Raw genomic sequence first — 13,842 nt, 5'->3', positions numbered from 1 at the left:
TGAGATTTTCTGATGCCAGTTTTCTCTCCTCTTCCACGCTCTTTGTTTCCATCTTCTCTCCGTGCGGTCATAAGGTTAAATATTCCCAGCCTGCATGTTTAGTCCACTTAGCCTCTTGACACGACCTGTACTCTCTCTCACCAGCTAGTTTCACTGCTGCATATGGTGTAATTAGTGCCCTCTGCAGAAAGCAGCCTTCCCGACGTGATCTGGCCAGCACGAAACTGGGAGAGATTACTGTTCCCCTTGGTCTGCGCATGCTGCAGAAATACATCACCTGTTCAGAATTTGCATGTCCCACAGTTGCTGCCAAGAATAAGGATCAAAGTAGACCAGGGTCCTGAGAAATTTGCAGATGTGTAACACCAAAGCATTCTGGGTTCTTCTATAACTTGCATACCAATGGCACATGCTTGGTTTCTGAGTTTTCCTGGAGCCAGCAGATTGGAAGCAGTGAATTGGAAGTGGGACAAAACACACTGATAACCTAAGAAGTGATGTGACAGCTGACACAAGACAGAACGCAAAAGAGGAGCTGTCTGGCACTGTTTCATGCAGATTTGAACAAAAGCTGTATATATTACAATAGTGCCTGAGGTTTCACTTCAGTAAAATGCTCAAGACAAGGCACCTTTATTCTTTATTTGTACAGTTAATCGTTTGAACTTGAATCTGGAAAGTGACATTTGTTCTTTTTTTTTTTTCCTCTCTCTTTTGTTTGGTTTCAGGTAGTTGACTCGACTTCATAAAGTTGGGATTGTCACCCAAAATAATCCAATCAGATTTTGGTTATGCTTAGCAGACGTGCTTCCTGCCTCACCTCATTCTTGAGAGGAGGGCTGGAAATACGGCCCCGCAGCCGACCACTTGCCTTTTACGTGAGGCTTTAGGTTCAACTCCCTGCACTTCCTCTAGCGCTGCCAGGAGCAACCTCTGCGTATAGCCCAAAAATTAAATAAGGGAAGTCTCTGCCAAAAGCCACAAATTAGGTGTTAGAGAGAGTAGTCAGAGCACTTGTCTTGCACACACCTGCCCCGGATTCAGTCCTTAGTCTCCGAGCCCACTCGGAGAGATCCCCGAGTGCAGAGCTGGGAGTAAGCCCTGAGCACCACTGGACTGTCCGTCCCCGGCCCCCTCCTCCCGCCACAAAAATGGCAGTCTTTCCATTAAGAAACTTGAATGCTGTTTTTTTTTTTTTTCTTTTGCTTTTTGGGCCACACCTGGCGATGCACGGGGGTTATTCCTGGCTCTGCATTCAGGAATTACTCCTGGCGGTGCGCGGGGGACCCTATGGGATGCTGGGAATCGAACCCAGGTCAGCCGCGTGCAAGGCAAACGCCCTCCCTGCTGTGCTATTGCTCCAGCCCCTGAATGCTGTGTTTTTGTGTAAATTTTTGTTATTATATCCTGACCAAAGTAACTTTTACATTTTTGACTGAGACACATTGAATATTCTTACTTAATTTTGGGGGATGGGGGTTGGGGGGACCGTACTCGTCAGTGGTCCAGGGCTGTTCCAGGCTTCTGTTCACTAGTGATCTCTGGTGGGGCCCTGGGGCTCCATGTGTAGTGCCAGGGTTTGGAGCTGGGATCAGGTAGGTGCTCGTATCCCCCGTGGCAGCTCTTCAGCCTTTAATACTATTTTTCAAATGAATGTTGAAAAAGTACATTTTGACGATCTCAAGGATTGTAGTATTAACTGAAGTAACCCCTGGTATTGTAATATGAAAGCCAAAATAAGGCCTCTCTCCCTGCAGTTTAAAAGCCCCACCTAAGCTCATGGTTAGGCACTTGAGAAAAATGTCTGGTTCCAGCTTCCTAAACTTCTGAATTGAGAAAGGAAAATAACATTTCCCTTGGTGATTTTTAGATATAGTTATGGAGCCTAGAATTTAGAAATGGAAATGTCTTTAGAAATTGTGCTTTTCATTCCTCAAGCGTTAACTTTTGAAGTGCTATCTAGAGGTAGATCTTTGTAACTTTTCTTTGCAAAGATGCTTTTAGAAAAAGAAGAACATTGCTCTGCTCTGTCTGATACTTTGGGAGGAAGAAATCCAGCCAAGTTAGGACACAGTGAGGGCCTGGTTGAGTCACTGAAACAAATCAGAAAGCGAGGAGGTGGTTTTGTACCAGGTGTTGGGACTGTTGGTGGCCCCTCTGCCTTGGCAGAGCACCTCAGTGGGGACTGCACGGGAGCCTGGCTTGCTTGAAAGTGGAGGCTGGCAGTAACTTTCCGCCTCTTATGATACTTAACTTATTTATAATATTTTTTAAAAAGTACTTTGTGTTTATTGAAGAACTTCACAATGAGCAGTTCTGGTCTTGGATACCCAGTGCTGACGCTCAGTTTCTGGGTGGGTCAAGGTCAAATTGGTCTGTCAGACAAAAAGGAAAACGACCCAGAGGCCTACTTGTTTTGAACTGTAATGGAAAGGTTCTTTGTATTTCACACTGATTTATTGAGAACGCTATACTATTTGCTTAGCCTTCTTAACGCAGTCAGTTACATTCCTTCCACTCCTTCCTCAGAATTTTGTGAGTCAACTGGGATATAATGTGAAAATACTGTGGAAATTATAGATTACCCCCCGCCCCCATGAATCCAGTGCCAGGTTATTTTCTTGATAAGTGGATAGTGCATATTAAAGCACCAGATTATTTATAATTAGCAGTTTTTAAAAAAGTAGTCCAAGTGTTATAAGAGCGTGGTTTCACAGTGTGAGAAATGTGTGATCGATCACCTGCTATCCTAAATGTGCTACCGAGTCACGTTAAGTTATATTGAACCTACTTGCTGAATGCTTTGGCTGTGCTTAGATGCCCCACAGTAAGATTTTAGCAGAGTCTTTGCAGTTCCTAGAGGCTTACTGAAACTCTGTATTGTTTGACATTTCAGTATCAGGTGGGGCAGCTGTATTCTGTCGCAGAAGCTAGTAAGAATGAAACTGGTGGTGGAGAAGGAATAGAAGTCCTCAAGAACGAACCGTACGAGAAGGATGGAGAAAAGGGGCAGTACACGCACAAAATCTACCATCTCAAGAGGTAAGAAGGTGTTCACATGTAATGCCTAGTCATGTTACTGAATACTCATGCTCGACTCACTTATTGAACATGTAACTAGTGGGTGTGCAGAGGCACATTTTTGGTGTTTTTTGTTTGGGGGCCACACCTGGTGGTCCTCAGGACTTAATTCTGGCTCCACAGGCGGGGATCACTCCTCTTGGTCCTCGGCGGGCCATCTTGAGTCAGGTAAAACCCAGGTTGGCTGTGTGCAAGGCAGGCATCCTGCCCACATACTGCAAAGCTCTTGTGGTCCAAGTAAGTAGTCTCAAGTGTCTGTGCTCACAGGAGCTGTTGAGTTAGAAAATGTTCCCTGAGAGGGCAGGAGTGAATCGGACTGCATTAGGGCTGTGTGATGCCCATGGATGGTTGGCCCAGTCGTGCAGAGATGGCAGCTGTGGTGGGTGGTTGTCTGCAAGGGCTTGGGACAGGAAAGGAGAGGGGGTGGCAGTAATGGATCTCAATTGGTGGGATCGATAATGGCCACTCGGTAATAAACCCAGACCTGTCCATTAAGACGGGCCCCATCTGGTACCAGAGTCGAGGGGAGAGAAAATTCACAAGACAGGGGCAATCAGACATCTGCATTCAAAGCTATCAGTGTCCTATTCAAGGCACAATAATCATACGACAGCTGTATCGGGGACTAGCAAAGAATCACGTAGTAAGTGCTGAGGTCTTCAGTGTGCTGGCGGAAAGACCCATCACGCACAGGTGGGAGGGCTAGCCCCGTAGACCTGCCAGGTGAGCATGCAGAGACGTGCCCGCAGCCACTAGCAAGTCGAGCCTCTGTCCCTGAAGGTGTTACATTTCTGTCCATCATACGTTATCTCCAGCATCTAGTTCTTTGGGCCACCTGTAGTCCTATATATATACACACCATATCTGTGTGGGATTGTGGACTTTGCTGGCCAGGAGGATTGGCAAAGGCCAGCGGCACCTTATTTACCTTTGCCAAGGTCCATTCTGCCCAGTGTAATCAAGGTGTCTGGGTTTTCCTGACGCATACGCTTTCCACCTTTCAGCAAAAACTCTTCTTAATCTCCACCAGAAGGTTGAGAAATATCTTGACAAGGTATTTGGAAAAACCCAGCGTGGTGACCACTGCAAAGAACATTCCAGATGTCTGACTTCCTTGGGTCTCAGATAATAGTGTCCTCGCGGGCTGGTTCTTTCCTGTCCTCTGTCACTCACGGCGAGCTGTCGCCAGAGTGGAGGGTCTGGCACAGCACGTTCTTCCCGTGTCCTGGTCTCTGCAGGTCCTTGGCTGGGAGCTCTCACTCACCCCCCACAGACTCTTCTCCAGTAGAGGATTGGAAGGTGTAAGAAAGGTGAAAGCTGCTGGCTCGTTTCGCCACTGCTGGGCAGCAGAGATAGGCTGTGGACCCAGGCAGGCGTTGTGACTAGAATTTGCCCTTTTACTTTGCTCTCCTGCCAAGCCCCATGTGAGACTAAAGGGTTTTCTGTTTTCTGAAGGGAATTTCTGGGGAGTATACAGAGAAATTCTTCCTGAAACATGGGTTCCAGCGTAACATTTTCTCATAAATTTAGTCTGATTTTCATCTAAAAGTTTGACTTAAAGGCATTCAAGATTATCTACAATCTTAAAATTATATTAAGTTACCAATACTTTATAAAATTATATAATAATTATGTATTATATATACACCTTACCTATTATATAATTTAGGAAGGTCCCAGATTCTGGGGCTGCAAGGGGAATACGGTACTTGGCTTGCACAGGGCCCCCTTTGTCCGTTCCCCAGCATCCCGTGTGGTCCCCTGGGCCCCCTGGGAGCAGCCCCTGAGCATCACTGGGTGTGGCCCAAAACATGAAAAGAAAAATGTCCCAATTCATTATAGCTTCGTTCAGAAGACTCTAAGCAATGATAATAAACGGTCACAATTTATTATGACCATTTTCTTAAATTGTCTTACCATGCGCCTAGAAGTGGGAAATGGGGAAGGGGGGCAGGATCTAAGGGTGTAGGGTTTTTGGAGCAAGGCAAGGAAGTTGAACTATTAATACGCCATCCCAGAGGGAAATTTGGAGCCCCCCCCCCCAATTTGGAGCCCTCTGGCAGCACACTGGCCAGTTATTACTTTTCTTTCCTTCTTGGGGGAAACTAGTTTTGTCTGTGTTCCTCAGAAGCAATGAACCTTTGCCATTTTCGGTCATTTGTGGGTCAGTCGTGGAACAAGAGATTTTGGTCTCTTGCTGTGTCTTCTAGAAGTTATCCATTTTGGGTGATTATTCCTTTCCCACAAATTGGAATTTTAAGTCATCCTGTAATTTTTTTCCCCTTCCTATTTCTCTTTTTAAATTTGCAGACGTTAGTTGAGCTTACCGAATTTCTCTACCTTCTTCAGTTATCTCCATATTGATTTCTTCTCATTCATTCTGCGTTTTTATTTTTAACTTTGGGGCCGCACCGAGTGGTGCTCTGGGGTTCCCTCCCAGTCTCGTGGTATGTGTGACCCCCGGCTGAGCTGATTCCCGGGACCCAGCCCAGGCCTCCTGGGCTGGACAGGGATGTGACCCTCTGTTGTTCTTTTGGCTGTTGTCAGCAGTGCCGCCGTGGCGATGTACAAGCGTCTGTATGGACACGTTTTACTATACGTGTGCGGGATTCCTAGGTCAGGTGGTAGATCCTTTTCTGAAGAACTGCTAGGTGATTTTCCAAAGTATGTATTGTGTTCCTAGGTCAGGTGGTAGATCCTTTTCTGAAGAACTGCTAGGTGATTTTCCAAAGTATGTATTGTGTGTTCCCTCCAGCAGTGTATGAAGACTCCTGTTTCTCTGCCTCTTTACCCATACTTGTTATTTCAGGTTGGTTTGGTCTGGTTTGGTTTTGATCCTAGCCACACTAGTGGGCCTGAGGTCATTTCTCGTGTCTGTGCGTTTCCCTGCTAGCATGGTCCTGAGACTCTTTTCCCGTGACTGATTGGTCATTTGTGGATCTGTGAAGAAATCTGTTCAAATCTATTTTCAGTTGATGTCTTTTGTTGTTGTTGTTGTTGTTGTTGTTGTTGTTGGAGATGTTCTTGATGCAAAATAGTTCACTATCAAGTATGTGACATGCATTAGTTTTCCCTAGTCTGAGATACGTCTTTCTACTTCTGGAGCTGTCTTTCTGATGTCTCTAGAGGCTTAAAAAAGTTTATCATTTTGGGCCAGAGAGATTGTATATGGGAGTAAGACACTTGCTTTGCATACAGCCAGCCTGTGTTTGAAACCCAGTACCACATACAGCCCCTGAGCACCCAAGAATGACCCCTGACACATAGCTGGGAGTAATCCTAGAACACCACTGGGTATGGCTTGAGCCCCCTCACCCAAGGCACACCTTTCAAATGTGTAATTTTGATGAAGTCCAGTTTGCTTATATTTCCTTCCTTCCTTCCTTCCTTCCTTCCTTCCTTCCTTCCTTCCTTCCTTCCTTCCTTCCTTCCTTCCTTCCTTCCTTCCTTCCTTCCTTCCTTCCCTCCCTCCCTCCCTCCCTCCCTCTTTACTTTTTGGGGCACAATACACCCATCGATGCTCAGGGGTTACTCCTGGCTCTTCACTCAGGAATTCCTCCTGGTGGTGTTGGGGGACCATTTAGGATGCCGGGGATCGAACCTGGGTCGGCCGCGTGCAAGGCAAACGTCCTGCCCGCTGTGCTATCGCTCCGGCCCCGCTTATATTTTCTTATGTTTATATTTTTTATGTTTTGGTATTATACCTAGGAAACTATTACCCAGTTGAACGCTACAAAGATTAACATGTTTTCTTCTGAGAATTTGATCCTTTAATCCATTCTAACTTTCACTCACATTGTACATACAAAAAAATGCCACAAAAGAAAAATTTCAAATTAAAAAAAAAATTTTTTTTAACCAGGTCGTGTCATTACTCTTATGAGGCCTGAACAACAACAAAAAATTAAAACCACAAAAGGGGACCCACGCCCTCTTTTCTTTTCTCCTGCTCATCTTACTGTCCTCATCCTGTATCTCTGATTTCTGTTCAGTGCCATCTGGTCCTGCTGGAGACACACACAGTGACTCACAGGGTCCAGTCTCCTGTTATCGCAGGACCTTTGATCAAGCTGTTTCCTGTCCCTAGAATGTTCCTTCTGCACCCTCAGCTCGCCTGGTGGAGTCTCTTCCTCTAGGAGGCTTTCTCCACACCCTTGCCCAGGCCCTCACCCTTGGCCTCTTCCAGGGCACCTTCGGGAGAAACGAGTGGGGTCATTGCAAAGCCCTTCAGGCGGCCTGGCTTGTATTTTTAATTTTAATTTTGATTTAATTTAATTTAATTTTTTTTTGGGGGGCGGTCACATATGGCAATGCACAGGGGTTACTCCTGGCTCTGCACTCAGGAATCACCCCTGGCGGTGCTCAGAGGACCATATGGGATGCTGGGAATCGAACCCGGGTCGGCCGCGTGCAAGGCAAACGCCCTCCCCGCTGTGCTATCGCTCCAGCCCGTGGCTTGTATTTTTTACAGAGGACGCTTCTATGTAGTCAGACATACTCTAATCATTTTGTTGTTTTTATATTAATTTTCCACTTGATTACTTGGGAATTGGAAAGCAGACTATTAGTGATGGCCTTGAACACAAGCTCACGAGGCGTAGGACATAATTGACTTTGATGACGATCGTCTCCGACGTAGTCGGGTGAGCCAGCGAAGAATGGGCGGGCCGCTGGAAATACAGCCCGTCTCTCTCTCCTCACAGCAAAGTTCCTGCCTTCGTGAGAATGATCGCTCCGGAGGGCTCCTTGGTGTTCCACGAGAAAGCCTGGAATGCATACCCCTACTGTAGAACAAGTAAGCCCCCCGGCGCACCTCGCACCCCGCGGCTGATCTGGGGGGACACTCCTAGTACACGCCTTCTTGAGAAGGAAGATAAGCCAAGCCTTCCCTGGCGCCCACGGCAGAGACAGAGCTGGTTGGGCTGGGCCACCCCAGTCTTCGTTAGGGGTTAGGGGCTGCGTTCCCAGGTGCCAGCCACATCACTCTTGCCAACTAGAGTAGCCTCTAGGGACGAGCAAATCACGGGAAGCCAGAGGCCGGCGAGACAGGTCATCCTGCTTAGAAATGTCTTTGGTCTAGTCTCAGCAGGGTTTTACATAAAAAATAGAACCGAATTCCAAAAGTGCCCTGTTGTTTGCCAGACCTTGTCGGTGATGTGCCGTTATTCCTTTCATCCTTGTTGAAAGATTATTCGAGTCATAGTCTGAGGTGTCTTGCCCTGCCACTTGCGTGAAGCCTGTGCTGCAGACACCAGCTAGTAGAGCCTTTGTTTACCGGGATTGTATTTTTTTGTGATGTTACGGATTGGGGGAGGTTATTTTAATTCTGACTAATGTTTCGCAATCTTCCCCCACCCCCCGGCACCTGTACGTTATGCCTCAGTTGTAACGGTGAGTACAAGTTTTTGTATTATTTACTCTTTCTCTTGAAAGTTGGCTTGACATCGCAGTTATTTTTATCTACCATTGATTATTTCACTGCATAATTGTCGCCCCAGTATTATCAGACTCTGCTTTAAGACTGGCACGCTTCAAAGAAAAGAGTTTCACTGGAAGGATCATACCCATCTATTTTTCACCCACAGAAAAATTATTTTTTGCATAAAATCTGTGCCAGTTATGCAGTGAAATACGGGTTTCCTTGCTTTTTTTTCCCCACTAAAACTACACACTGCTGTCTAACTCCTCTGCTCCAGCGATCAGTCCACGCGGACCCATCTTCCCAGTGCTCTCAGCGCGTCAGTGTCACTTCAGTGTCTCTTATTGACCTTATTTTGCTCTGCTGCATTGATGCCAGATTTGCTCGCTAATTCTCACACCTTCTTAATATCAGCTCTGCATGCTGCATGACAAACAGGAATGTTTAAATTATATAAAAGCATGCACCATTTGATTGGCCCGGTAAGTCAATAAAAATAGGTCGATGTGTCCCTTTGTCACTGGGGGTCCAAGAATCACAGCATGGGTGCTTGTGCTGGGGAAGGGTCCCGGGACGTGAACCTCGGGAGCCAGTCAGAGGTCACCTTCGTCTCGTTGTCTTCTCTGCAGAATGAATATATGAAAGATGACTTCTTCATTAAAATCGAAACATGGCACAAACCAGACCTGGGAACGTTAGAAAACGTAAGTCTTGGCTCTTTCCTTGCGAGGCCCCCGAGGGTGGGTGTATTGTCATTTGCTTTGCCATCCCCGGAGTGTCGGCATCTGCCTTCTGGCCTCTTCTCACCCTGAGAATCTGTGGCAGCTTGCCTGTGAGCTTGAGGTGAGGCGGGCATGCCACTTGGAACTCCTGGACCTGCCCTGTCAGGAGCTCCCAGGAACTTTGTTGAAGCTGCTGCTTTATCAGCAGCTATATTTATGCAAGATCAGGAAAGCACAGATAAACAGAAGTCAAAGATAATCCTCAGACCAATTTAGCTATTCCAGGTTCCTTCAGCTTTCTGCTTCTGTGTATCTGTCGGAGCTTAAGATAAATTGGTGGCTTCAGTCTTCACCTCCGTCCTGCTTGGCTGGAATATATGTTGATGTGGAGAAATGGCCAAAAGGAGGGAGAAGGGAGAAGATGCTTTGAATATAAGAATATTAAGAATCTCCTTGGGGCTGGAGCGATAGCACAGTGGGTGGGGTGTTTGCCTTGCACGCAGCCAACCCGGGTTCAAACCCCAGCATTCCATAGGGTCCCCTGAGCACCACCAAGAGTAATTCCTGAGTGCAGAGCCAGGAGTAACCCCTGTGCATCACCGGGTGTACCCAAAAAGCAAAAAAATAAAAGAATCTCCTTTTTACAAGCTGATGCACATTTACCACGCAAGTAAGTTCGAAGAAGGCAGATGAGACTTGATATAAGGCTGAACCTCTGACACGGTCAGTCAGGGAGCTGGGGAGGGGACCTGGCAAGGACGAATGTCCTTGTCCCATGGTCTCCGGCATGCGGCCTGTGGACAGCAGGAGCATCTGGGACCTGCAGCTCCTCCGCTCCCTTCCCGCACTGAGGCACTGACCGTGCTTGGGGATGGGGCCGGGCGGAGGTCCGCCTGCCGGCCCCTGCCGAAGGGTGCCAGCACTGTTCCCGCATTGCCGTCGAATCCGTCCCGGGAGAGTGAGCGGTGATGGGGCATCCTAGCACTGCGGTTCACATTGTTGGCACTCTTAGAACTTTCGAGGTGAGGTTTGTAGTATTTGACTTGAGTTTTTCTTTTAGGCGATCGTTCTGCATCTTACATTTTAGTTTTTCCCTAGTAACTCTTGATTTGGGGGCCACACCCAGCCAAGCTCAGGAGCAACTCCTGGCTCTGCACTCAGGAATTGCATAATATGGTGCGGGGGGTGGGGTGGGGGGGGTCAAACCCGGGTTGGCCACACACTAGACAAGCACCCTACCTGCTGTACTATCTCTCCGACCTCCCATTTCCTAGTACACTTGGGATAAGTTTAACTGAGACGATTTGGTCCACGTTTATTTAATATTGTTTGTTTTTTTTGTTTGGGCCACATCCATCTGTGCTCAGGGTTTGCTCCCTGGCGGGTCTGTGGCGACCATATGGACCCAGGCTGGCCCCTCCCTGCTGTACTGTCACTGCAGCCCTGATCCCCGTTTCACTTAAGCTGCCTTTTCCAGCTTTGAAATGGGCCTATTTTTGGCAGGTTTGAAATAATTCTTAACTGACTCCAGGTGAACTTTCAGAAGGAAATGGCTAAGGACCAGGAGATGGGGAAGCGTGCTGACACTGAGTAGGAGGAGTGTGTTGAGCAAGGGGTTTAGAACATTCCGTGTCAGCTGTCGCACTCTGACCATAATAAACTTGCCTGAAGTTCTTGAGGACCCAGAGGCTGCAAGTACTTTATAGAATTTCATTTGGGTTAAATCAGTGTTTCCCAGGGTGGGCGATATTACGGGGCTCTGGAATGATCCCAGAATACCGCTAGGTCATAAGATAGGTCAGGTGGATTTCACTTGGAAATCTTCTCTAAGAACTACCAGAAAATAATAGGCCTGGGGCTGGAGCGATAGCACAGCAAGTAGGGTGTTTGCCTTGCACGCAGCCAACCCGGGTTCAATCCCCAGCATCCCATATGGTCCCTGAGCACCACCAGGAGTGATTCCTGAGTGCAGAGCCAGGAGTAACCCCTGTGCATCGCCAGGTGTGATCCAAAAAGAAAAAAAAAATAGGTGTGTGTTTGTTTGACAGTGTCCTCCGTGCTTTTATTATTTGGGTATATAAGAGATAACAAAAGATTGCTACAGAAAGCTCATTTCATGAAGTAGGAATCTGGAATTTTATTCTTCATAATTTACTCTAAGAAATTCAAGATAAAAATTATATTTGTAATAGTTTTCCCTAATAAGAGCAAACTGCAGGGACCCGAGCGGTAGTTTGGCAGGCAGGGCATTTATTTGCCTTATGCGTGACCGACCTGGGTTCTATCCCCGGCAGCCCATATGGTCCCTGAGTACCGCCAGGAGTAACCCCTAATCATTGTTGGGTGTGCCGCTCTCCCCCTACCCCCCCAAAAGTAAACTCCGATTTTGTTTTCTTGCCGTCTTTTAGGTCCATGGTTTAGATCCAAACACTTGGAAAACTGTTGAGATTGTCCACATAGACATTGCAGATCGAAGTCAAGTTGAACCAGCAGTAAGTACCGCCCACTGCTTAGCATCTTAACCTGTCACATGTGAAACTGTTTTCTTCTGTGTCTGACCTGAATTCTTGTACCAAAAATATGCTTGGAACAGGAAGAAAAGAGGTGGTTTATTCTCTGTGCAGAGCTCATTTTTGTACAGATGAGTCCTTTAACAAGTTCCAGTATACCGGCAACAGTTTCTTACAAAAAGAATTCTTCTTCGAGCTTCTCTAAATATCATTGGGTCCCTTTTACCACCAAACATGACTAAGAACATAAACATTGAATTCACAGGTACCTTCTCATTAACTCGGCTGAGGCTGCAGTCTCGGGTGGGAAACGGTCGGTGGAGAATATCTCAGCTGAAAGGTTGCTTTAGTTTCTCCCTTGCTGCTTCCGAGAAGCAAACAGTGGCAGTCTGGGCGGCTTGTAAATGTTAGCTCCGTTCTTACTTTGTCTCTGCGCAGCGCGGCTTTGCTCTTGTAGGGTACGGTCGTGAGCCTTTTCCGCTTCAGGCTGGTCCCCCCCGATCTCTGCTGATGTAGCAGACAAAACCTTGGGATAAGACTGAAGCCCCTTGTTTTGTCCTGGTAAGACCTGCGTATTTGCTGCCCCTTTTCATTTCAGTTGTGGCGATTGTTCCCGAATGGGAGCAAAACCGTACACGGAATAGAAGTAGCCCTCACCCTAGAGAGTCTGGCTCTGCTGTTGAAACTCCAAGATAAGCCTCCCAAAACAAAGGTCTCCGACCTTTTCCCAGCAGTCCTGGGACGGGTCTGCCGGCCGACGCCCTCCCTGTCCAGGCCGGGTCTCTTCCTGCTCTCTCGGGGCCCTTCTTGCTGGGCGTGTCGACAGATCTTTGTCAGTAGTTCGTTTTGGTTCCTGTTTCGGGTGGGGGGAGGACCCCACCTGGCGGGGTGCTCAGGGGACCCTGTGGGGTGCTAGGGACCAAACGTGGGTCGGCCCCTGCAAGGCCAGCGCCCTTCCTGCCCACTGCACTCGCTCTGGCCCGGCTCTTCATCAGCGGTTCGTACACGACAGTTGTGCTATCATTTGGAGTTACTCTAACCTTAGAGTTGTTTCCACCTGTGAGATCACGTAAGTACGTTTCCCTTAGTGTTCCTGTTTCAGTGCATGGAGCCAGCGAGTGCGCCCTCAGCCTCACCCCTGCACTCTGCGCCACGCCCCTGCTTCCCTTCCAGGCTGTTTCACTCCGTGCATGTGAGCATGTCCTATTTCAGTAACTGTTCGTTACGCTCAGATTCGTTTCTTCCACCTCGTGTCTTTCTCGGTGTGACTTCCTTGATGATGTGGGATTAAGGCCGTATAGCAGGCGAGCGGCGAGTGGGTCAGGTGAGACGGTCAGGGTAGCTGGCGGTGCCCGCGGCAGCAGGTCACAGATGACACAGAGCAGCCTGACACCCTGAGGTTGGCGCCCTGGGACGGGCATTCAGAGTCTGTGGCGTTGGGGAAGGCGGTGCCGAGCAGAGTGACCCCGTCTTCAGGCTCTCGGGAGTGTCTTCATCCTGTTCCCCGGCAGAACACAAGGCACCTTTGGTTGCGCGGGAGGCTTGCGGGCAGTCGTTCTGTCCGGGAACGAACTGGGCTCGCAGTGCCAGGAGGAAGAGGGTTATGCAGGAAGCCCCCCTCCCCCCTTCGCCTTCAGGAGGGAGACAGCTGCCCTCGGGGGCTCCAGGTGGCACTCGGGTGTCTGCCGGCTGGGCAGGGGGCTCGTTGCAGGGTGACCTGGGGGGCCGGAAGCACGAGAGACTTCCTGGTCCCGAGTGAGGAAGGTGAGTGTCACGTGTGTGGGGCCGTGACGGCCTTCACGCCTCCTGGAAACAGGTGGGCTGCCGGTGTGAGTTGAGGCTCTGCCACCTGCTGGCTGGGTAGTCTCGGGCAGTTGCTCACCTCCTCTGTGCCAGGGCTGATTAGATAGCTCACAGGATTGCATGTGAGCTCTTAGAGCAGTGCCCAGTTTAACAAACGCTCATTGTCATCGTCCTTGGCGTTGGCTCTGATCGTCTGTGCTCACACCAAGCGTTGGGAGTGTTCACGTCGGACGGCTGCTTTCACTTGCCAGTGTTCACAGCTACTGTGCGTATAGCACGTTTGGGTGGTGCAGTCGTCTGCTGATGG

General features: G+C 48.4%; 1 protein-coding gene across 1 annotated transcript in view; it reads left to right on the top strand.

The window, feature by feature from the left end:
* Nucleotides 1-13,842, top strand: part of PITPNB (phosphatidylinositol transfer protein beta) — a 62,897-nt gene that overhangs the window by 5,065 nt on the left and 43,990 nt on the right. Inside the window, exons 3-7 of the mRNA XM_055147216.1 lie at nucleotides 2,897-3,042; nucleotides 7,785-7,876; nucleotides 8,465-8,472; nucleotides 9,130-9,204; nucleotides 11,631-11,714. Of these exons, the coding sequence (XP_055003191.1) occupies nucleotides 2,897-3,042; nucleotides 7,785-7,876; nucleotides 8,465-8,472; nucleotides 9,130-9,204; nucleotides 11,631-11,714 (405 nt within the window). The remainder of the gene's footprint in view (nucleotides 1-2,896; nucleotides 3,043-7,784; nucleotides 7,877-8,464; nucleotides 8,473-9,129; nucleotides 9,205-11,630; nucleotides 11,715-13,842) is intronic.

This window comes from Sorex araneus, chromosome 9 (genome assembly GCF_027595985.1).
Source record: "Sorex araneus isolate mSorAra2 chromosome 9, mSorAra2.pri, whole genome shotgun sequence".
In the NCBI taxonomy this organism is placed as follows: Eukaryota; Metazoa; Chordata; class Mammalia; order Eulipotyphla; family Soricidae; genus Sorex; species Sorex araneus.
This window is presented reverse-complemented; position numbering and strand designations above follow the sequence as displayed.